Source organism: Dermochelys coriacea, chromosome 1 (assembly GCF_009764565.3).
Source record: "Dermochelys coriacea isolate rDerCor1 chromosome 1, rDerCor1.pri.v4, whole genome shotgun sequence".
NCBI lineage: Eukaryota > Metazoa > Chordata > Testudines > Dermochelyidae > Dermochelys > Dermochelys coriacea.
Window position 1 is genome coordinate 138,218,212 of NC_050068.2, and position 24,055 is coordinate 138,242,266.

General features: G+C 40.8%; 1 protein-coding gene across 1 annotated transcript in view; it reads left to right on the forward strand.

Annotated features, from left to right (window-relative positions):
- The window catches only part of NHS (NHS actin remodeling regulator), a 334,288-nt gene that overhangs the window by 289,181 nt on the left and 21,052 nt on the right, over positions 1-24,055 (forward strand). The window contains 2 exon segments of the mRNA XM_038393569.2: positions 11,117-11,269; positions 15,642-15,775. Coding sequence (XP_038249497.1) covers positions 11,117-11,269; positions 15,642-15,775 — 287 coding nt within the window.

Below are 24,055 nucleotides of genomic sequence, written 5' to 3' on the forward strand. Positions count from 1 at the left end.
GTTCTTATCTCCACGTGTGCCACGGCAACAGAGTTCTATGTCAGTTGGTATCTTCCCAGTGTGTATTGGCAAGGCTGAGAAGGTCCCCAGTTCTGTGTTGACATATGTGGAGAGGTTGCTTGTGTCATGGGTATGGATGTCGATGCATGAGCTTGTGTTTGTTCCTGAAGAGGGGGTACTGGGGTCAGACTCAGAAGAGAATTACTGAAAAGTGCCCTTCAGAAGGCAAATAAATATGCAAAGGAGATTAATGTCTTGGGTAAGATAATTGGCAGGAGTCAGCGATTGAAGTTTTTGCAGAAATATCATTAGACCTATCATAAAAATGTGCATAAAATTGTTCATTAAAAATAGTCTGGCGGGAAATATGGATGGTTTTGTCATGAGATCCTGAAACTGAGTATTAACCAAAGCAAGCAGAAAAAACACATGAATTCTGCAAAGCCTGACCATGGATGGTGGCATGTGAAAATCAGCATTGTGAGAGCAACATCACAGTCAACCACACCCTACTTTGTGATAAAAGGAGGAGCACTACAGTGACCTGTTGAAGCAGCTAAGGCAAACTCTACGGCTACAGTGGTATGCACTGATTCAGTACATGAAAGAAGTATCAGTGTGGGGGAAGCGAAGAGTGCTTCCTGAGTGTGCTACAGAGGTTACACACTCAGCCACTGGTGCTGCAATGCTTCTGGTACCCCAGAGAATACAGAGATGCTTTCTTTTTTGATAGGGTTACCGTATTTTAGAGTCCCAAAAAGAGGATACTTCCAGAGTGGGGGAGCAGGTGGGAGGGAGGAAGGGGGAGCTGGAATGGGGGTAGTGTAGGCAGTGCGTGTGGCGGGAGTATTCACTGGAGGTAGGGGGCAGTGTCACTCTCTGTCACAGTGACAGAGAGGCTGGCGCAAGCCCAGGATGCAGTGACAGCCATCAGTCAGTGCCGCCCTGTGCCAGGGATGGGAACCGGGGCCTGAGTGGGTGGGATCTGCCAGCTGTGGCTGCAGGGGAATGGACCAATCGGATGCAGGGAAGGGACCAATCAGGAAGCGGACCAAGTGGGGCTCTTTCTGAGACGCAACTGGTCTATTCTGCAGAAACCCCAAACGTTTCCTGTTGTTTGAAAAATCCATCCGAACAGAGAAAGGAGGCTCAAAAGAGAGGCAATGTCCGGGAAAACCCAGATATATTGTAACCCTATTTTTTTGGGAGCATAGTAGCAAATTGGAATGAATAGTGGCTCAGCTTGAAAGGAAACTGAGCAAACAGCAGCCTTAAATTTGCCTGGCAGAAGCTCTTCAGTTTTCTGCCTTTTTGCCCTTGTCCTGATGACATACTCTCCAGACCTCCACCAGCATTGCTGCTGCATGTTGAATCTGCCCTCCCCCCTGTTATAAACATGAAGAAGCTCAGCTGAGGCAGAATAACCTTTCTGTAGGACAGTGGGAGCTGCAGAAGGAGAGGATGAAATGTTTAATTTTATGCACACACCACTGACAAAACTTTGTCTAGTCACATGCCTTCAGCAGCCCTAGGAATAAAGCCGGAGCGCCTCTGTAGTTTTCCATTTTGCTTACTAAGCTGCTTGCCCTAATGGATTTGCTTCTGCCTATAACAGAACAAGGCTCACAGAAACAGTATGGCTGCACATACGTTATTTAATATTTTAGACATTTATTAATAGATAAGCATGTTGCAGTTCTCTTCAGTACTTTCTGTCACCGTGCATCAGAATGGATGGGTTGCAGAGGGATTTGTTATATGCAGAACTCTTGTATGTTTGTAAAATGGGGAGTGCACATTAGGTTGTGTGTATTGTAACAAAGCTCTGTCCTTGCCTCCATGGGTCCCGCATTTCCTGACGGATTTCGCTAGCCTCAGAGGCTCACTGTGACCCTCCACGTAACCCTTCTTTCTCTAGAGACAAGGGTCACAGTCTACTGAGCCATTTTCATCATAAGCCAGCGAGGGAGGTGAGGAGAAGTTATCCTTCCTTGCACAGTCTCTGTTGTCTTCCAGTCTCAGTGATTAATCAGGGGGCAAAGGTGGGGGGCGGAGCCTCTACTCCGGGTTCCAGCCCAGGGACCCTAATAGTATCAGCTATGGTAGCTGCCCTTTTAGAAACATGACATGTACAATTCCCTGGGTTACTTCCCCCACAGCAGCCCTCACTTCCTCAAGCTCCACTTCACCCTTACCTCAGGACCTCCTTCCTTGTACCTGATATGGTGTGTACTACTCAGCCTCTCTAACCGCGCAACTTCTTCCCACAGCTTCTGACATGCACCCCCACCTGACTGACTGGGAGGCTTTTAACTAGTTTCAGCCAGCCCCTGACTGGTTTCAGGTGTCCCAATCAACCTATCCTTCTCCCTGCCTTCTGGAAAGTTCTTAATTGGCGCCAGGTGTCTTAATTGACCTGGAGCAGCTGCCATTTCACTTATCCTGGTACCAGGGATTTGTTTAGCCTGGAGCTAATATATCTATCTCCCACTACTCTTCCATAGCCATCTGGCCTTGCCCCGTCACATAATGTACATAGATATGTATAATATATGTATACACGTGCACATACAGTATAAATGCTGGTTTTATTCCCCACCTTGCTCACGGGTTACAAGAGTATGCAATCTGTTAGTGAAACACTCAAACATAAGCCTTCTGTTTTTAGATACGCTCTTTGATACTCATCATCAGCAGAGCTCATCAAGCCATTGCTATTCCAGCTGCAGCAGTCTCCTGTTTGAAACAGTCTAGGGCACTGATGGAGAATAAGAATAGAGAGAGAAAAAAATACCATTGAGCAGGGGAGCTTTCCAGGAATGAAGGCCTAAAAATAAACAATGGTGTGTATTTCTGGGAGGTTATTGTCCATCCCTTAATGAAGTCTTTGAAACGCTCAGGCTTATGGCAGACCATGCTATAAGTTATTTGATGCTGTGAGAGAAAAGCATTTAAAACTGCATTCATATTTGGTCAACAGTGATTAAATGTGGCAAAGTCAGGGAATGTGATTGCAGAGCGGTACTCTCCAGGTAAGTGCTCATTGCTTAATGGCACAATATTCGTACCTGCATAAGAATCACACGCTCCTGATCCAGCCCTCTTGAATTGCATGTGGTGTTATTCCAGTTAAGTCAATATCAGGTAAATGCTTAAGTCAGGTGTCTGCATACCAAAAGACATCCAAATAATGCTTTCCAATGTTTTAATCTGTCCTGATAACTGAACACTAAATGCTAATGAGTTTTTGGCTGCCCATTAGTTTCCCCCCCCCCCAAACAGCTGTTATTCCCAAATCTGCGGTACACCGTAAGACAGGAAAATGTCAGGAGTCATTTAGAAAATGTGGTTGCAACATAAAAAGTGTCACTTATTGGCAAGAAGCAGGTACAATATATGAATAGCCTGATCGTGGTCTTGTGGATGTCTAAGGCTAAGATTTTGTCACAGATATTTTTAGTAAAAGTCACGGCCATGTCACGGGCAATAAAGAAAAATTTGCAGAAGCCCATGATCTGGCAGTGACTTTTACTAAAAATATCCATGACGAAATGAGAAGCTGCAGGGTACCTACACTGCTGGCAGTGGCTTGGCAGCTGTGGAGGCCCCAATTTGGAGCTCTGGGTCCCCACCACTCATTGGGGCTCGGAGCTCCGGGTCCCCCGCCATCTGTGGCTTGGAGCTGTGGGGCCCCCTGCTGCTTGTAGCAGCTGGGAGCCCCAGAATACCCTCCACTGCCTGCGGTGGCTCAGAGCTGCATTGCCTCAGATAGTGGGGGTTCCCTGCAGCTCCTGGCGGCGGGGACTATGCAGGTCCCCACCACCGCAGGCTGAAATCATGGAGGTCTCTGGAAGTCATGGATTCTACGATTTCCGCAACCTCCGTGACTAAATCGTAGCCTTACGGACGAGGCACTGGATTTGGACTCGGGAGATCTGTGTGCTGTTTTCAGTTCTGTTACAGACGTCCTCTCTGGGCCTCTGTTCCCCATCTATTGAATGGAAGACATACAACTTCCCTATCTCACCAGGGTGTTTTGAAGATAAAGTCATTAGTAATTGTGAGACATTCAGTTACTATGGTGATGAGTCCATATACAAGTCCCTAGGTAGAAATTATGGCTCTCCTTACACCGGTATGTTATAGAGGGGAGAGAGCACTTGCACTCTTCTCCATCCTGCCATGGACAGGCATAAGCTGCCTGCATGCCTGGCAGAAAGGGACTATTCTAGTTGTGTTAAGGCATGTTGTGGAATGTGCAGCAAGCCATGTCTTTTGCTGTTCAGCCTTTACCCTCCCCTGAACTGGAAGCCTTTAGTATTTCCATCCCCAAAGCATTAAAAGAAATCATGATTCAGGCCCCCCAAAATCATGAGATTTATGTGAAAATCTCATGCTCTTAAAATTAATAAATTGTAGGTTCTTTTGCCTTCTCTTTTCTGAGCCTTTAGTGGTCACATTTTCAAGCTTTCTTTCAAGCTTTCTAACAATGAGAGTTAGAAACTTATTTTCTTTTTTATGTGAAAGCTGATATCTTGCATAATCAAGGAGCTGGGGCTTTAAGACCCATGTTAAAATCATGAAATTGATGACCTTGAGCCTTTCAAGAGCCTCCTGACACCTGCACAGTCTGTTGCTCCTCAGCAGAGTGAAGCCTTACAAAAAATATAACCGAGATCTAGGATTAGCAGAGGAAATATTTACCCTGAACAATGTCTCTCAAAATCCTCTCCCCAAATTGTTCATCAGAAATTCAGAAAACTTTCTGATCAGCTCTGTTCCGTACTTGGCTGGTCTCTCTCTGTTTTGTGAGGTATGTGATCAGTACGTACTAGTGAATATTTCTACCAGACCTAGGAAAGTTATGACTAGAGCTGGTGGTGAATAAATTGTTGACATGTAACCCTTGTTTCTTTTTGGGGAATTGATTCGGTATGAACCAATTCTGATTCCTGCACATGGTTTTGTTTATTTGCAAATATCTGTTTTTAGGTTTGGTCAGTTTTCAGCCTAAAGGGTGTTCATGAACTGTTGACTTCAACTATTTAGTTTATTATTTGCTATTCTTGGAATGTGAGTAGTCATTTAAATCACATGGTATCATTTGTGCTTCTCAGTTGGATGATTGAACCATCTCAGTAACAGTGCTGAAGAGTGAATAACCTTGCTCCAAGAACAGCCATACCTCAAATGTTGATGCAAATTAAAAAAGCCCTTTGCACAAACATTTGTGAATCATGAATAAAAAGGAGCCAGAAACATGGTCAATCCAAATAACTCTTTACAGTTCCAGTGAACTGTTTTTGCAATATTAGACCAGCCCTGCTGAGGACTGATGTCCTGGGAAATCTTCAGATGTATGCATAAGAAAGAACTAGCAAACTCTAGAAGGCCACTGAAAGATATCATCATCATCATCATCATCATCATCATCATCATCATCATCATCATGGCAAATCCCAAAAGAACATAAATTCCTTCCAGACTGAGTGCCACCTGGATCAATCTTTGGATAGGTCTTTAAGACTGGCTGGCTGGATGTTCAGTCTGTGTCCATCATTGGTGATCTTATTGCACCACCAAAGCCTTTGGCATCCCCATAATTGCCAGCCATGCAGCAGCATTTCTTATTTCACAGCTCCCAGCAGTTCTTCTGTCTCATGGCTGCTTCTTTCTCTGGGTCGCTGTCATGTATTGGGGAAGGCTGGGCAGCTGCCCTTGTGCCAGGAGGAAGGAGAGCAGCAGCTGCAGAAAAGGTTGCCATGAAAGATCAGAAATTGCTGATACTTTACACACACTGTGTGGCATGCACAACAAACAAGAGACTGTACATTTTGCAGCATTGTAGGCTTCACCCCCCTGGATGTAACAGCAAAGACAAAAGTACTTAAAGGAAAAAATCATTTGAGACAGTCAGGGCTATAAATAAAATTCACATCAGACTGAGCACTTGCCTCAATGAAACATTTATGCACTGATATGCATGATGAAGTTGAATGTGTTCCCAGATTATCTTGTATTTGAGAGGGACTGGTCCTTCTCAGAATAAATTTTCTGCATTTCTTACAATATTCTGCATATAAACTTTACAGACGGTAACTTACCATTGACCCAGGCAGCAGGCGTGGAAGAGTTTGATCAAACAGAAGCTGCTGCTAATGATCCTCATTAGCTGCAGACAGATGTATGCTAAACTGAGTCCATATATAGCCTTGTTGTTACATTGAACTGAACAGGAAATATGCTGCCTTTATTAACTGAAAAGGACTTGAAAAAATACACTTGCTAAAATGAAAGGGCAGCTTCTCTTGAATACAGGGCAGTAGCAATGGAGAAAAAGGACCTCTCAACCACAACCCCACACATCTGATTATTTTGGATTTACGAAGCACCTGGCCACCATACACGGCACTATCGTGAAAAGTAGGTTTTGGCCTGGGGTTTTTTTTTGCGCAGCCCCTACTCTGTCTCCATTTTTTCTGGCTTCTTAAAAATGACTGGCAGATTTGAGAGTCATTATCATTAGAGCCACTCAGAAGAGGAGCTCTGCTCCAGATGCTAGAATAGGTTTATTCATTAGTCTGATCCTTTTCTACTTTTCCTTTTGGAATGTATATACTTTAAGAAGGATTCAGCAGCCTCCTTGGTTTTGTTTCTGTTGTGCAGCGCTTCATTGTATTATAGTTCTGAGCTTTCTAATCCTTAGCATATAGGCTCCCCACTTACTCTGCAAAAATCCCCTCCTGGGTCTGCCTTTTTTCACATATTGCAACAAATACAGTAATGCCTTCTCTCTGAACCAGAAAGCACGTGACATTATTTTCCTGTTACCCAATGATAATTATAATCCCTACCACCACCACCACCAAAAAAAAAAAACCACCCTAGAAAGTTAAGGAACTGAAGGAGCTGAGGGGAGGGGGAATGGCAAGTGAGAGAGTAGGGGGAACCCCCTGGATCTATCAAAATAAATAGAGCAGAAATCTTTCTTGCTTGGCCTTTCTGTCATATTATTAGAACAAACACGCTTGAGTGCACAAGGCTGTGCTACCTTCAAGCATCCATACACAGCTAGTCACATTATGATTTTGAAAACCATAAGGAGGAGGGATGATGGAAGTGAGTGGAGAGGGGATGAGAAGAGCCTATGAATACTAAATGTGATCAACTCTGGTTACACCTCCCTTTAGAAAACTGCAAAATCTGCTGAAGAGAATAGTCATTAGTGTGTGTCTGTTTGACTCAGATTGACACGAAACCAACCAATGTTACATTACCCGTATCTAATGGGGACTATATTAAATGGAGGTCTTGTTTTTTTCATACCACAAGAGATCAAACAATTGAGTGATTCATGGGTGAAATAAACTTAATAGTTTGTATGATCCTCTTTTGTCAAGGAAAAAAAATCGGTGTGGGGTGACAGAAATTTTATATTTCATACATCTGTATTGGATTTTTTCAGCCTACTTTGGATGGTCAGAAGTTAATAATTAAAGAGTTATGGTTTTACAGCTGATGTGTCACTTTTATTTATTTAATTTATATATTTATTATCTATAATACAGTAGTGCCTAGAGGCTAGTGCTAGGCATTGTACAATTACAGTTCCTGCCCTGAACAGCTCACACTCTAAAGAGAGAAGACAAAAGAAGGGGTGGGAGGAAAAATATTATTACCTCCATTTTACAGCTGGAGAACTTAGGCACAGGGAGACTGGATTACTACTAATCCAAGCTTCTACATCAAATATGGGGCAGAGATGAGAATGGAACCACGGTTTCTTGAGGCCCAGCCCGGTGATCTTTAACCGCAAAATCGTTCTCCCCTTGTTTATTTAGTTGTTTATTTTAGTGCAGACAGTAGGTTCAGCTCTGGGCACAAAATGAAACTGTCGCTGCCTCAAAGAGCTTACAGGAAAAGGCTCCAGTTCTGCAGTTGCACCCACTAGCTTGGACTTGCAGCCTTTGTACACAGCTCCCAATCAATGCGTCAGCCAATGGACATAAGGGTCTGTGCTAACAGATGTGATTGCAGGACCAGAGCCTAAAAGACCAAAAAAAAAAAAAGCATAAAAGAGGAGAGCAGATGTACTGGGAAACCCAGGAACTTTTTAATGATATTAAATCATTTCTGTGAGCATTGTACAAAAGGCTATGACTTATTTGTTCTAGTGGGCTAGATTCTCAGCTGGACTAAATCAAAATGGCTCCAGTGGAACTAGTGAAGATACATTGATTTACACTAGCTGAGGATGTGGTCCAGTATGTTTGAAGCTTCTTAGCATCATATCCTTTGAGAATGAACCATGTGTTTGTTCTTTAATGTAATACTATATTTAGCTCGCGTACGTTTACCTGATAGAGAATTATTGTGGAAGGGGTAGCAGAGTAGGGAGAGAATACAGGCAGTTTACATGTAAAATACCATGAATGCCTATAGCACTGCATAGTTAATACATAACACAATTGTACTCAACATTTTTATTTTAAAACCTTTGTGGAACACATTCAGCCAAACCCTGCTCATCTTACTGCTATATAATTGCCACTAAAGCCCAAGGGAGTTCTGCATGAGTGAAGATTTGCAGGATCTGTCGCATTGTAATGAAATATACATGAACATTTTATTAGTAGCTAAAACTCTCCATTTCCTTAGGGCCGCCGCACAAAGTTACATGAGCTGGAGTCCAGGCAACTATTCTGGGGATGGGAAGGGGCGGCTTGTGCCTGCCATTTTATTTGTGTCTACAGTCATACATTCTTTATAGCACGTGAGATAGGGGACGTTCATTATCACAGAATGTTTACCACAATTACAATGATTGCCAACATTTATACATTTTTTTCCCCATGGATAATTCTGCAAATAAGCCTTGAGTGGTGGATAGAGTGATGGACTGGGTTTCAAGAGACCTGGCTACAATTCCCACCTCAGTCACTGACTTTCTACGTGACCTTGAGGAAGTCACTTAATCCACCCCATGTCTCAGTTCCCTGTCTGTAAAATGGGGTAAGGCTTCCCTATCTCAAAGGGGTAAAATCCATTAGTCATTGTGAGCAGTTCAGATTCTTCAGTGATGAGAGCCATAAAAGTAGATAGATAGACCATCCACCAAGGGTTGCATTATTTATTATTTTTTATATTTATATTAAATATTAAATAATATTTATATTATATTTATATTTTTTATTTATAATATTCATAATGGAATAAGTATGGCTTCAAAACTAATATTTAAAGGCAAATCACTACCCCCAAAACATCTACCACCATGTTCATTCTCAGCCCCATGTAGTAGAATGCATTAAGATGTTAGAATACACAGTGGCGATTTGTCACAAGGACGCAACACTGCAAAAAACACTTTGTAAAGATGCATATTAAACCAGTGATAGGAGAACCCCTTTAGGATTAGTTCAGATGAGTATCCTACAGCTTGGGCATTTGCCTGGACCTCAAGAGGGCTCCCACCATGCCCTGCAACCCTCCCCATAACTGACACCCCTGCTCAAAGGCTTTGGGTGACCTTTGTCATCACTGGGGGAGTTTAGATAGCCTGCCAACTCCCTCCATTATGTTTGTCCAGGCTGGCTCTAGGTTTTCTTCCCTTGCAGCTTCTTCCCCTTTTCTCTCCCTCTCCTGTGGTTCCCCCTTTCCAACACTTCCCTCTGGGATTTGCCCTTCCTCTCTCCATACAGAAAAAAACAACCATATACTTTCAATCTGAACAATTATTGTTTTTAGAGTAAGGAAAACAAAACAAAAGTAAAGTCTCCATGAGAGAGCACAGTGTTTGCCTTCTTTGTAACATGCTGCTTCAGCTCTCCCTCATAAAATGGCAACTGCCCTTGCAAATATCAGATTCTTAAAACATGGAAAGGTGCAGTGCATGGGAAAACTAAAATATACAACATGCTTTTTCCAACCCTTCCACTCTCCTACTCCATGTTGTCTTTTCCTTCCACTCCTGTTTCATGGTGGCTTTCTCTTAGCACTGTGGTATGCCTATTCTCTTTATTATTATTTATGTATTACAAAAGTGGCTAGGAACCAACGAAGTATAGAACTTCATTGTGCTAAGCACTGTACAAACTTACAGTAAGGGACAGTCCCTGTCCCAAAGAACTTAAAATCGTAAATAAATAAGACAAAGAGTAGGGGAAAAGGACAGAACATACAAGCAGAGTCAAGGATGTGGTGATTTGCAAATGTCATGTTAATCCCCTCAATCCTTGAGGGAGGACTTTAGCTGCTGCTTTTGAGGACTGGACTGGGACTGAGGCAGCCTATGGTGCTAGCTGTCTCCTCCTCTTCCCAGCTCATCCTGTTTCTCCTCCAAATAGTAGGAGCTAGGAAGCAGAGCAATGGCAAGGATGCACGTAAAGCTGTCAGTGGGGCAGATGCTGGATGCCCATAAGCAGTATCCCTGAGAAATGGAAGGAGAAAACCACAGCCAAAATTGCAGATATCTGGAACACCCAGTGGAATCCAAGAATGTCCTGGAAATTTTGTAACCATTAGCCAAAACCTGCAGTTCTTACTCAAACAAATTCTTCAGGATATGTCTTTTTGCTATTACCTGCAGAGTAAGCAGGGGGTAAGCAGAATGGATAGGAAGCCAAGAGCTTTCACTGTCTGCAGATATCAGTTTCCCACGTGTATTCCTTGTTACAATTGGGAAGGAGTATCACTTGGTATTGAACTACAACCTTGTCAACAGTATGGGTGGGAGAACCACTAAGCACAAATGCAGGTGGTCAAGAACCAAATTGAGCCCAGTCCTTTGAAGAGGCCAGGTCTCTGTTCCTGCCACCATGTCAGACAGACATTCTGAGGTGTCCCTAACTTTGAGCAGGAGGAGCTTAAAGAACTTCGGACACTGCTAGCTGATCAGTCCCCACTGAATGCTATCACTATACATGCTAAGTGGTGGTGTTATGTAGAAGAATAGTGGTCCCTATCACCGGATAGGAGGAGACATGGCGTGACTCCTTCAGCACCCCCCTTTTTAGCAGTAACTTACCTTCCAAGTATGATGCCTAGCTTACTATTTCAGATAAGCTGCATGTAAACAGTGGGTAAATGCCCTATTCTCTTGTTTTTGATTCTATAGCTGTCTCTAACCTGGATGCAGAGAGTAAACTGAGTGTGTACTACCGAGCACCTTGGCATCAGCAAAGAAATATTTTCCACCCCTCAACCAGACCACCCTGTGTGGAGGAGCTGCACCGCCACGCCAAACAGAACCTGCGAGCCTTGCGTAGAGGTAACCACTTCCACAGTCCTCCCTCACTTTACCCACACTAGTGAATAAAGATGAAAAAACAGGAAGCCACGCTAAGCAGAGTTTGTCCCTTGTTTTGCTTCTTTATTATGTAGAAAAGATCCAAAACATTTTTAAAAAAATCCAGGGTACACCCACATTTTAAATACTGAGTGCAGTTCTGATTACCCCATCTAAAAAAATATTTCAGAATTGGAAAAGGTACAGAGAATGGCAACAAAATTATTTGGGGTATAGAACAACTTTCAGGCAAGGAGAGATTTAAAAAGACTGCTTAGAAAAGAGACAACTAAGGGGGAATGTGAGAGAGGTCCAAAGAATCATGAATGGTGTGGAGAAAGTGAATAGGGAAATGTTTACCCCTTCATGTAACACAAGAACCAGAGGTCATCCAGTGAAATTAATAGGCAGCAGGTTTAAAAACAAACATGAAGAAGTACATCTTCACACAACGCACAGTCAACCTGTGGAACTCATTCCCAGATGATGTTGTGAAGGCCAAAATGAGTGAGTTCAAAAAAGAATTAGATAAGTTCATGGAGGATAGGTCCATAAATGGCTATTAGCTAAGATCGTCCAGGACACAACCCCATGCGCTGAGCATCCCTAAACTTTTGACTGCCAGAAGCTGGAACTGGATGACAGGGGATGGAACACTCAATAAATTGCCATGTTTTGTTCCTTCCCTCTGAAGCATCTGGCTCGGCCGCTGTAAGAGGACAGGATACTGGGCTAGATGGACCATTGATCTGACCTAGTATGGCTGTTCTGATGTAATATCTAATATAAAAAAACAAGCAGAAGAAACCATCACCTTTTTTGTGCAGGTCACCTTTAAAGTGTTCAGCAGCAGCTTTCCTTAAGTGAAGTAGATTTGCATCAATATCAATAATTCTCTTAGTCATTTGTTGTTAATGATAATAATTGATTGATCAAATTTGTTAACCTCATCTTAACTGGATAAAATGTTACAATTAATTACCACATTTTGACCTCTCTGCAGGTTTTAAACTCAGCAGCTAACTGTGGGTGCAGTATGTCTTAATAGCACTGCAAAGAGCCATAAAAAGGAATTACAATCATTGTAGCACTAAAGTTAGAATGGAACTGGGGGGGGGGGGCGGGTTCCTTAGCCAATCAGCACAGCAAGTGTCCGAGCATCAGGATAATCTGCTTCTGCCATCTTGTGGACAGGAGAATTTCTGTTAACCAAAGCATAACGAAAAAAATGGATAATGGTGTTAAATAACAAATTGTGCGTTGACAATGTACTATCCTCCGTATTTAATATTAACTCTGCAGTGTTAGCAGACAGTTTGTCATATGTTGTCATATTTTATTTTCTCTGTATTTTTATATTGTAAAATGCAGTTATACTCTGAAAAGCTCACCTAAAGTGGCATCATACTTCCTATATCAAATTTGCATTATTTACAAGTAAAAAGATATTTTTAACTGCTAGTGCTTCAAACTCAATGTTAGATCAGAAAAAAAAGTTACGTTCTCCTTGCCTCTCTCATCAAATGCCAGTAACAAAGACTGTGCTGTTGGCACTTAGCTGACAATGTTGTGGAGAATGCATTCGGTAAAAAAGAATCCAGCTTGCACTTCCATTGGTTCTGCATGCTAACAGTAATGGAACTACTTCTATCTTGGCATCAAGAACAGAGGGAGAGAAAAGACAGAACCATTCCCCTGTCTCACATGGACTCCCAGAAGATTTTGAAGAAACTTGAGTTTGGGCATGGATCGATGCTGGAGAGACTTCAATACTAGAGCTTTCTAGGCAATGAAAGACTCTACAGCGCTTGAAATTTTCTTGGAACTGAGAGAGACTAGTATAGCTGGTGCCTTGAAGACATACACCTCAGTTCTGGGACAAGTCTTTGCCTCAGCATCCATCTCCCTGGTGCCAATCAATCAGTCAGAACCCGATGCAGCTGTGGAACCAGGGAACGAAATCCTAGCCTGGAATGTTCTTATTTCTCCTCAGTGCACCTATTGATAGACTCAGTACTCTATTATACTACTTAATGTTTCTAGGCAAAAGAAGCTCCCAGCTCCCATTGGAAGTTAGGCCTTGGGTCCAAAGCATCTCATGTTGGCCTCACCACCATTTGGGATGTAATTTAAATCCCGTTTTGGGAGACCTTGGCTCATTAGCCTCTGATGTAGTGTCTTTTAGGAGAGTGAACCCTCCACTGGCCTGTGGCCCCAGTGGATACTCTTTCATCTTGCACCATGGCTGGGTCAATGATGAATCCACCTTATCCTTACAGTGCATGTAGTACTTAGCTTATGGAAGCCTTTCAGAATTGCATTCAGTCCTCAAAGGGGAAGATAGCTGCACTTTATCCTCCATGGACTTGCCTACTGATCTTTTTCTCTTTTGATTTTGTTTGTATTTAAGACAAAAACAAATTACAGGTAGGAAATTTTCAGATTTTTGGGCAATGACAATAAATCATGTGTTTTTTCCAATTATTTACAATTCTTGATCTTTGAGTCTCCGGCTCTCAGTTTTGCTCTGTTTCTTCTTAGCTTTATGTAAGAGGTGGAAATACATTTGCATGTTTACGGGCAATTTCTCTCTTTACCAATGGGGAGATCATCTTCAGCAACCATTATCTGGATTTTAATTATGTTTCTAGGGGAGCAGTCTCCTTCTGTGATCTGCATTATGGGGGCTGGATGTGTGGGAATGACCTAGAAGGGTTTCTGTCTTTGAATCATAGAAATGTAGGACTGGAAGAGACCTCGATAGGTCAACTGGTCAAGTCCCCTGCACAGAGGCAGAACTTAAATCTAGACATGCATCTGACGAAGTGGGTAGTCACCCACGAAAGCTTATGCTCCAATACGTCCAGGTGCCACAAGACTCTTTGCCGCTTTACAGATCCAGACTAACATGGCTACCCTTCTGATATTTAAATCTAGACTATCCCTGACAGGTGATGATCTAACCTGTTCTTACAAATCTCCCATGTGGGAGATTCCACAACCTCCATAGGTAATTAATTCCAGCGCTTCACTACCCTTATAATTTGGAAGTTTTTCCTAATGTCTAACCAAAATCTCCCTTGCTGCAATTTAAGCCCATTACTGCTTGTCCTATGCTCAGTGGTTAAGGAGAACTATTTATCACCTTCTTCTTTATAAAACCTCCTACATACTTGAAGACTGTTATGTCCCCACTCAGTCCTCTCTTCTTCAGACTAAACAAATCCATTTTTTTTCAATCTGTCTTCGTAGATCAAATTTTCTAGACCTTTAATCATTTTTGTGTTCTAAACTGGACTTTCTCTAAATTTTTCCACATCTTTTCCAAACTGTCGTGCCCAGAACTGGACACAATACTCCAGTTGAGGTCTTATCAGTGCTGATAGAGTGGAAGAATTATTTCTCATGTCTTGCTTACAACACCCCTGCTAATACATCCCAGAATGATGTTTGCTTTTTGTGAAACGGTATCACTTTGTTGGCTCATATTTAGTTTATGATCCACTATAGCCCCCACATCCTTTTCTGCAGTACTCCTTCCTAGGTAATAATTTCCCATTATGTATTTGTGCAATTGATTATTCCTTCTTAAGTGGAAGGAATTTTGCATTTGTCCTTATTGAATTTCATCCTTTTTACTTCAAACCATTTCTCCAGTTTGTCAAGATCATTTTGAATTCTGATCATGTCCTCCAAAGTGCTTGCAACCCCTCCCAGCTTGGTATCTTCTGCAAACTTTATAAATGTACCCCCTTGCCATTATCTAAACCATTTATTAAGATATTGAATAGAACCAGACCCAGGACAGATCTTTTAGTTGGGTTTGAGTTGCTAATGTTCCAAAGAGTATATGATCTATTTTGTTTAAAGATGAGATGAGCCAGTCCTGGGTTTTAGTTTTGTAAAACCTCATCAGTCAAAAAGGTCTGGATACTTTGCCTTGAAAGGGGATTTTAATGGGGTATGTGGGGAACTTTGTACACATTTAATAACAATTACATGTATAGCATAAAAAACAAAGTTACCCTGCGACCTTACTGTCTGACTCTTTGTCTACCAACTCTTCTGTTTCATCCGCTAATGTAGCTCTCACTTACTGTACCATTAGAATGCAAGCTCCTTGGGGCAAACACTGTATCTTCCTCTGTTTTTGGAAAGTACCATTCATGGTTTGGGTGCTACTGCAGAAATAAAAATAATAATAATAATAATTAATAATGAGGAAGAAGACCAGCCTGAATGTTTGCTAAAGATTAAACTTCATATTTATATCTGTTTAAATCTCAATAAAGAGATTTTTGTTTAATGCATCAATCAGAAAAACTGACTTCTAGTTTCTCCATTTTCAAAACAGAACAACGAAACTGGGGTGATAACAGAGAGCAGAAAGTCCCAGGGCCCATCTCTGTGGTGGTTCCCCCATTTCCCCCCTTCCCTGCAATCTACAGTCAGAAGAGGAAAGAGATAAAGGACCGTCACTTGTTAACAGTAAGCTTTTCATGCACACTAAAGTTATAACATATATTATTATTGGACCTAATAACGATGCTGTTCGTTGTGACCTTTATCTATTATCAATGCTTAATAATTACCCTATGGTTACAATACAGTTGATATTGGTCTCTGCCTGATCAGTAACAAAACACAGACTGATTTCCAGTAAAGATATTACGGGTTACATTTTGAAGATTCCATTAGGAGACAGATGGGCACTTGAGATTTTATCCCCCTATTCAGGTGCCGCAATACCTTCAGGTGTCATTCTAAACTAATGCCTGAGCAAGGTGTAATACTTCCAAGAGGGAACATAGTGTTGTAATTTGAGTCCTGGAAATACTATTGCCAAGAACCAGGAATTCTAGAATTTAAATAATGATGGGAGGTAGTGGTACTGCTTTACTACCCAAGATACCTGCAGTTATACACATGCCTACAGAGTATTCATCCATCTCTAGTCACAACTTGCTTTATTGCTAATGGACTCTCCTCTGCCATTGTACAGTATTGTACATTCAAATACTTTATTGTACCATTGACTTCTGTGAGTACCGTGACTAGCTCAAGAGCCAACAAGTAAAAATGGTAGTGCAATTAGTGAAGTTGCATTGATTTACACCACCTGAAGATCTGGCCCAATGCATGTGTACTGACTAGCCCTTGGCACAAATTTGAAATTACATACTGATTTCACAGATCTACCATTGTAAAAGGAATTAATCTCACCAATATTTTGAGAACTTCACTGTGAGTGAACTTCACCCCTGTGCTAAGGACCAGTGCAAGTCCCAAATCCCACTTAGGCACCCAAAATCAGGCTTATTGAGACTTAAATAATGCATACACCTTATGTTGGCATCAGCACAGGGATGAATTTCACCATTTGAGTATGTACACAGTATGCAGCTGGGCACCTAGACGTATGTCTGTGCCTGAATAAGTGGGTAGCTAGGTATTGTATAGTCACATACTTAATTTAGCAATAAAATATATACAAATGTAATACAAAAGTGCAGTAATGGGAAAGGTATCTGAGGGTAATGCACACTTCCAACTAGTGGTGAGCTCCAAGTGCAGTGTTCAAATCTGCAGCCAGTTCCAATGAAGTGTTTTGTTTCTTTTCGGAAAACACAAATTGCATTATAAGGTATGGATTAGTTCTGTTTATTTTATTTTTTAACTAAATGGATGTTTTAGATGGCTATTTTCAAGGAGGCCCCATGGCAGAGGTGAGTCTTAAAGAGGCAATTGAACAAGGATGGGAGCCTTGTAAATCAGCTAAGAAAAGATATTCTGGGATTAGGGGCAGTGTAGAAGAAAGGGTGGGGAAGACATTTGCAGGAGAAATAGGTGAAAGGTGGTATCATAGGGAGAGCAGAGCAGACAAAAGGGTCAATGAGAGGCAAGGAAAAAAGGTGTCCAGGATGATGCCAAGTTATGGATCTGAATTGGTTCAATGTAATGATTTGGAAGTATATTGGATGTAAAGTTTCCTTAACTAACATCACATGAGGAAAAAAACTTGCCTTTGAAAGTGATGAAAGGACTGAATCATGTGTTTTGAAAGTGACTAGTAGATTTAGACACTACTTTCTTAGATTAATACAAAATAATAATTAATAATGAGCAAAAATCTGAGCTCTGTACTGGCAGAAATTAAGCCATGTTAACTGCAGACGTCTGACACCTTTTTCCCTGTAAAAAAAGAGTCAAGCCTTGTGTCCATCTCGATTGGGGTTTTTTGGAAACTGCCCAGGCTCAATGTTCCCCAAAGCAGGAGCAAGCAAAAGTTACTGGAGCACTTGATCCTACTGTTAGTTAGCTAGCAATGTCTTGTTTTTACAACTAATTCAAAGCTCTCATCACACTGATTAGAGCACACTGCATTCATGGTGGAGTTGTAAAAGGAGAGGATGTGGCAAGGTGGTATAGAGTGCACATGAACACAGATACTGCTTGGCAAACACTGACTGAAGATTTGTAAGAGCTACTCAATCAGTGGAGGACTAATTGAATTTGTCAGTCCTCCCTCCTCCCGATTTAATGGCATCATTATTAAAGAAAGTTGAAAAATACTGTCAGAAGCAAGATTTCCCTTTTCAGTGTGTTACATCTGCTGCAATAGCCTTGTGACTTCTCTGAATTCTAAATGCTTCTGGGAGCTGATGGATAATTTTAGGCATATTATGCCAATTACTAAAAGAAAAGGAGTACTTGTGGCACCTTAGAGACTAACAAATTTATTTGAGCATAAGCTTTCGTGAGCTACAGCTCACATTATCAGATGCATGAGTGCCACAAGTACTCCTTTTCTTTTTGCAAATACAGACTAACACGGCTGCTACTCTGAAACGTGCCAATTACTGGTTGCGTTGCCTGACCACTAATAAATAACAAAATATGATGGCTGAAACCCACCAGAATTTTCATACATGGAACAGTAGCATACTTCGTATTTCCCTTCCTTTGCCTTCAAGGAACGTGCTAGAGAAAGAAAAACTAGCTCCCGCCAACAAAAGCCACTTTCAATGCATCTTAAGGCTGAAAATTCAAGCAATTGGGAATTGAGAAAGTTCCAAAAGTTGCAGGCCAAACTTTTCAAACTTGGGTACATTAACATTCAGCAAGTGGCCTGATTTTCAGAGGTGATGACTACCTACAGCTTCCATGGATTCCGTGGGAGCTGCGGCAGTTCAGTACTACTGCAAAACAGCCTATTTACTTAAGTGCCTAACTAGAAAACACAGCATAATGTAGGATCATCAAACTTTTTAGGTGTCCAGGGCATGTGTCCAAAATTCAGCTTATTGTCTTACCTTTCCACAAAGCAGAAGTCTAAGTACCATTCATTCTGCCCCACTTGCCTATGAAGAAAACAAAAACAATTTGGGAAAGACACAGACTTGACAGAACAAGGGGATTATTCCTCAGACATGTTCCCATGACAACCCTGCATGTATCACCTCCTACTACAGCCATTGAAAACTGAGATTCTGTGTCATTGTGACTGCAATTAAGACTTTTGTTTCACTTTCTTCAATCTTTTCTTCTTTTTTTCTGGTGCCCCACTCAGTCTAGTGAAGCATGAAGCTCCAAAAGTTCAGAGTTTGAGTTCAGAACCTCGTGATTCTGCAGAATTGGTCTGGAAATCTCATAAGAATAAGTTTTCTCACAGATCTCTGGCTGTTCAACTTCAGGACATAAATACTTTTCAGAAATGGGGGGGAACACTTTCACATTTTGAAATACATGCTTATATATACACAAAGTTCAGTTTAAGCTTGACTGTAAATACAGTCTGGGCAAAGATTCAAGAGACTTCTGTTTTCTGAACTTACTTGCCCCATCCTTAGACAAGACCTCAGCTGGAACAAGTAAGGAATGGAAATTACCCATCAGGTTATTTATTCCATCTCCCCTGCCATTTCAGAAACATTCCCTGTGGTATGTTCTCCAATGCTTTGTATATACCAGTTTTAAATGATTCAAAGGGAAACTCAAGTCAAACACACCAAGTTTCACAGTTTGTGTTGAAGCCATGTGAAACCTCAAGGAAATACTAATGGGCTGAAGGATTTTAATCAATCAGCTGTGCACTTCCTATGCACAAATGGCATCTACCATTCTTCACAAAAAAAGCCATCTGTAGTATTGAATCTGAAGATTGAATATATAAAGCAGTAAGTGAAGTACATACAGACCAATGCTATAGGATTATTATTATTACGTGCCTTCCTCTGTTAGCACACCGTGTATGGTATGACTTCTATCAGAAAACAAATCTTATTTTTGTATTTACCTTGTCAAAACACTGAAGCATTACATTAATCATTAAAGGATTGTCAACATCTTAACAAATCACACTTGTAATGTTCCAAACTAAAATAAACAGCCACAAGAAGATAAAACAAAAATTTGTGGAAAGTAAACATATGGAGATATAAATTCTGAGAGTAGGCAGGTGAGCAAGATTGTGTCTTATAGCAATGAAATGGGAAAAAATAGCATAGTAAGAACTATTTTTTACATTTTCTCTACCAATATTGCCTGACTACTTGAAAAAGATACTGTGATGTTACAGAATATTCATGTCTAATATAATACACAACCTTTGTTCAAATCATTGGAAATACACTGATCTTTTACTAGCACCCCTTTTCCTTTTCCCAACAATGTTAATTATTCTATCAATTAAATAAGCAGTTTTGCTTTGGCTACATAAGACAAACAAATGATTTGTTCTGGTCTCTTAAAATTCTGTTATGGGGAGAGTAACATTATTTAGCACTTACACAGTGCTTTACAATTCCAAAGCACTCTACAGAAGTGGTTTAATTTATCCTTGTCACTTGCCTTTGAAGTAGAGAAGTAGTAGTCTCTCCATTTTACAAATGGGGAAGCTGAGACAAGGAGGTTAAGTGATTCACCCAGTGCCACTTGAAAAAGTCAGTGTTAGAGACAGAATTAGTACTCAAGAGATCCTGGTTTCAGCACTGGTTTCAAACCACTAATTCACATTTCTCCTACAGCTTATTTCCCAATATATATATATATTTTTGTTTTCATATTTAAAAGTTATGGAGTCTTATTATTGAAGAGTTGTATATTCATTTTGGGTGAAGTAGGCCAGCCTCATGCTGACCCTCTGCACTGGGGTGATTTCAGCTTTTTAAATTTTATCATAAGGTCATCCAGAAAGGAAGTTTCCAGCATGGCCTCTCTTTTTGACCTGTCCAGTGGTACAGAAATCAGGGCTATAAACAATGCTTAATCCCCTTTTTGTTAGTTCTTGCTCTTAGGGTCAACGATAATGTTATTGGAATTATAAATTGTGTCATTGGTACATTACTGTTAAAGCTTTGTCAGCACTTCCTCTCTTTGCAAGGGTTTGGGAATCAGTCATCAAGATTTCCTGCAGGCTAACATTTAACATATGTAATTTAAGTAAATTTTTGAACTAATTTTGAGGAAAAAAAATCAGTTTAGCCATTTCTAAATTAAACAAACATACAGGGAATAAAACTTTCTGCTCTTGAAAACTTTTCTGCACTCACTAAACAGCTTTGAACAGAGGAACACAATGAGTTGTTTGCTCTTGGTTTTTATTTCTCCTATAACCTTTTTGCTATGGGTTCCATATCCTCTGTGCAGTCACTTACTTTGAAATACCAACATTTCCTGGAATACTGTCACTTCGAATGAGGCATGCGAAGTGCATAATGCAACATGGACATTGCTTTTTTCACAAGCCTTCCCTTCCTATTTGCAAACCATAAACAACACTAGAGCCCAAAACTCTTGGGAGGAGAAAAAGGAATCAAGTAGTGATTTGCCACTCCCTGTAGACCAGCTGCATTTCCTCCTCCTCATCCCATTACTGGAGCAGAAAATTGAGTTGGTCTATGAATTGCCAAGCTGGCAAGTGCACAACTGCAGGTGGCCTTCATAGTCACTTGCATGATTAGTTTTAAGGTTTGCATAACCTGGTATGTTATACCATACAGAAGTGGTTAACGTCAAAGAGATGCTGAAAATAGGATATGTATCTGTGCAATTAAGATTTTTACATGGATAGTCTGATATTTCAAAGACTTGGCACATTAACAATTGCACCCATGAAAAGAGTTGCATTGAAGATGATGGGATCTCTCATAAAAGTAACGGTATTCAAATGTGTCAGTGTTTGCAGCAAAAGTCCCTAAGTAATTAATTACACACTAGACTGGAATGGCTTCAGAAGAATCTTTCTAGTCTAGTGCAGAAAAATGCCTTTAAAAATACTGAATTTGTATTTAACAGATCAACTGTTGCCATTGCTGTTGTCAACAACACTATTAAAATGCACTATGAAAACTGCCTTCAAACAAAATTAGCTGACAGACCAGAATGGCCCTGGGTGTTTAATATGATTTCATGACTAATTACATATTTCCCAAGCCAGTTAGAGCTGGTCTTTTGAGTTTGTGAGAGATTTTTTTAAAAAACAAACCAACCCTCCAGGTATGACCTATTTAAATAATAACATTTTGTTCTTCCGACTGACTTCAAATGGACTTTTTAGGTGCCCAGCACATCTGAATATCAGGCGTAAGTGGTCTTAAGTTGGGCAACCCAAAATGACAGCTCCCTAAATCAGTGGTCGACCTAAAATGTTATCATTAGGGTCCATCATGCAAAGTGCTCAGCACCTGGCAGGACTGGGCCTATAATTTGTCATAGAAAGTAACATCTGAAAAAAGACAGTGTCTGATCTGATTCAATCTGTGGAAAGGAGAGGGCAGTTAATGATGTAACAGATGCCAGCTTGACAGCCTTGTTTGAAAATCTGTATTTAGCCACAGCACAGATAAAACATGGACAGCAACAGTACAAAACTTCCTCAGATTGCCCCACCAAGTGCCTCGCTCTTAATCTGGATGAACCACCTAGAATTGAATGAATAGTGTAGCCTCATGCAAGCTCAGTTCTTGGCCTCTATGCTGAAACTGCCACCACTTGTGGTTTGGTTTTTGTGATGGAGTCTATTGGGAACGGAAATGAGATTCACTGACCAGTCATCAGATGGAAGATATTTTCAATCACTACCAACCTTGGCTGGATAAGAACTGGTCATCCAGGCAGTGCCTGACTAAGAAAAAAGATGTGTTCTTAACTGGAGTGCTAACTTGAGGTTAAAAGCCCTAGTGAAGACAAGGCAGTCTGTAGATTTCACATGAATTGGCAAGTGGATTTAAGACTAGTCTTTCCCATATCTTTAATATAACCTGCTGACTTGTGTGCCAACTACAGACTGCCTTATCTTCACTCAGATTTAACTAGAGTTAGTTACTTGCATTAAGAACACACCTTTTTTTCCTTGAAGCCAAGGCTTGAGAATGGAAAAGCTGATGTTAAAGACAGTATTATTTAAACAAGTTTTTTTCTTCAGCCATTTTATTCCTTCTTTCATCTCTATATTTTTAAATACCCAGTATTGTGGTGTAGTCATACCAAGTCTTTCTTTAGAGTTGTATTTCAATAAAAATCTTTTCTATTTTCTTATTATTAAACAATCCTAACATTTTTGCCAATAGCATTCTGCCTGCACAAGCACTTCTAATGTAGATTATGGCCTCTTACCTATTAAGTCTTTCAGAAATCCCGTAACATCTCTGTGGGCATTGAGTGCCTTTATCAGTGCTGATAATATTTTAGGCCATTAATATGAATACACTATTATGATTTGTTGGCATTTTATGGCTGCTTTTAGCATTGGAGCAGAGTTTTGTAATTTTTTTTAATCCATTTAAGGATTTAAAAAAAAGTCATTTTTGGAAAGTAATTCAGGCATTATGCAGTCTGCATTGAGCAACAAAGCATTATGAATGATTATTTAAAAAAAACAACCCTCCCCTATCAGTCATGTGATTTAGCTTCTTTCCCACTGTTTCCATGGCCGAATTTGCATTTCTAGGCTTCAATTTCCACAATTGCCTTCTGAGAATGCTTGTATTATAACAGTAGTTGGGTAGGCAAAACCCTACTATTAGAATAACCAGTTTTTTGTTACTGTGGTACTTGGAAATCATCATTTACCATTTCAAACTTACTTGAGGGGGGCTGTATTTGAAAGGGATCCCTCTCCCATCCTTAGCAAATAAAAACTATGTAGTACTGGTAGATAGAGAGTTCAGTAGACATAAATGGCCCATTTGGGAATATTGTGGCCTTTGAGAGGAGCTAGGGAGCAGGAAGACTGTACCAGTAGCAGCTCCCTAGGACTGACACAGTAATTCTGGGAACACTGGGCTAGTGCAGACACCACTCACTCTTTTATAGGATACAACATAGCTTCCCTCTGATTGAGGCCATCTTCTCTGTCAAATTTGTGGCCAGAGCCCCAACCTTGCCATTGCTTTTTCCTTTTGGGGAGGCAGATGCTGTTTTGGGTGCAAACATGGAGCAGTCCTTGCACTCATTTTCAGCCTTGGAGCAGAGGCACAAAGTGGGAGAGAAGGAATCCCCATGCTCTCTCCTCTCCCTTGGTCACCACTGTGCTGACAGGCCCCAGATGGCCCTTTGTTTAATAGCACAAGGATTTCCACATTTAAGAATCTGTCACTCCCAAGAGGTCTGTCTCGATTCAGCACTCTTCTTAGGAATCCTTTGAAATCTTCAGCAGCAAAGTTGAATTGCAGGGATAATCTCTACTGCTGTAATTCTGCTCTGGGTCAATTACTGGTGACTAGGCTCGGTGATGAAAGGATAGTATCATCCTTGCGTATCTGAAAA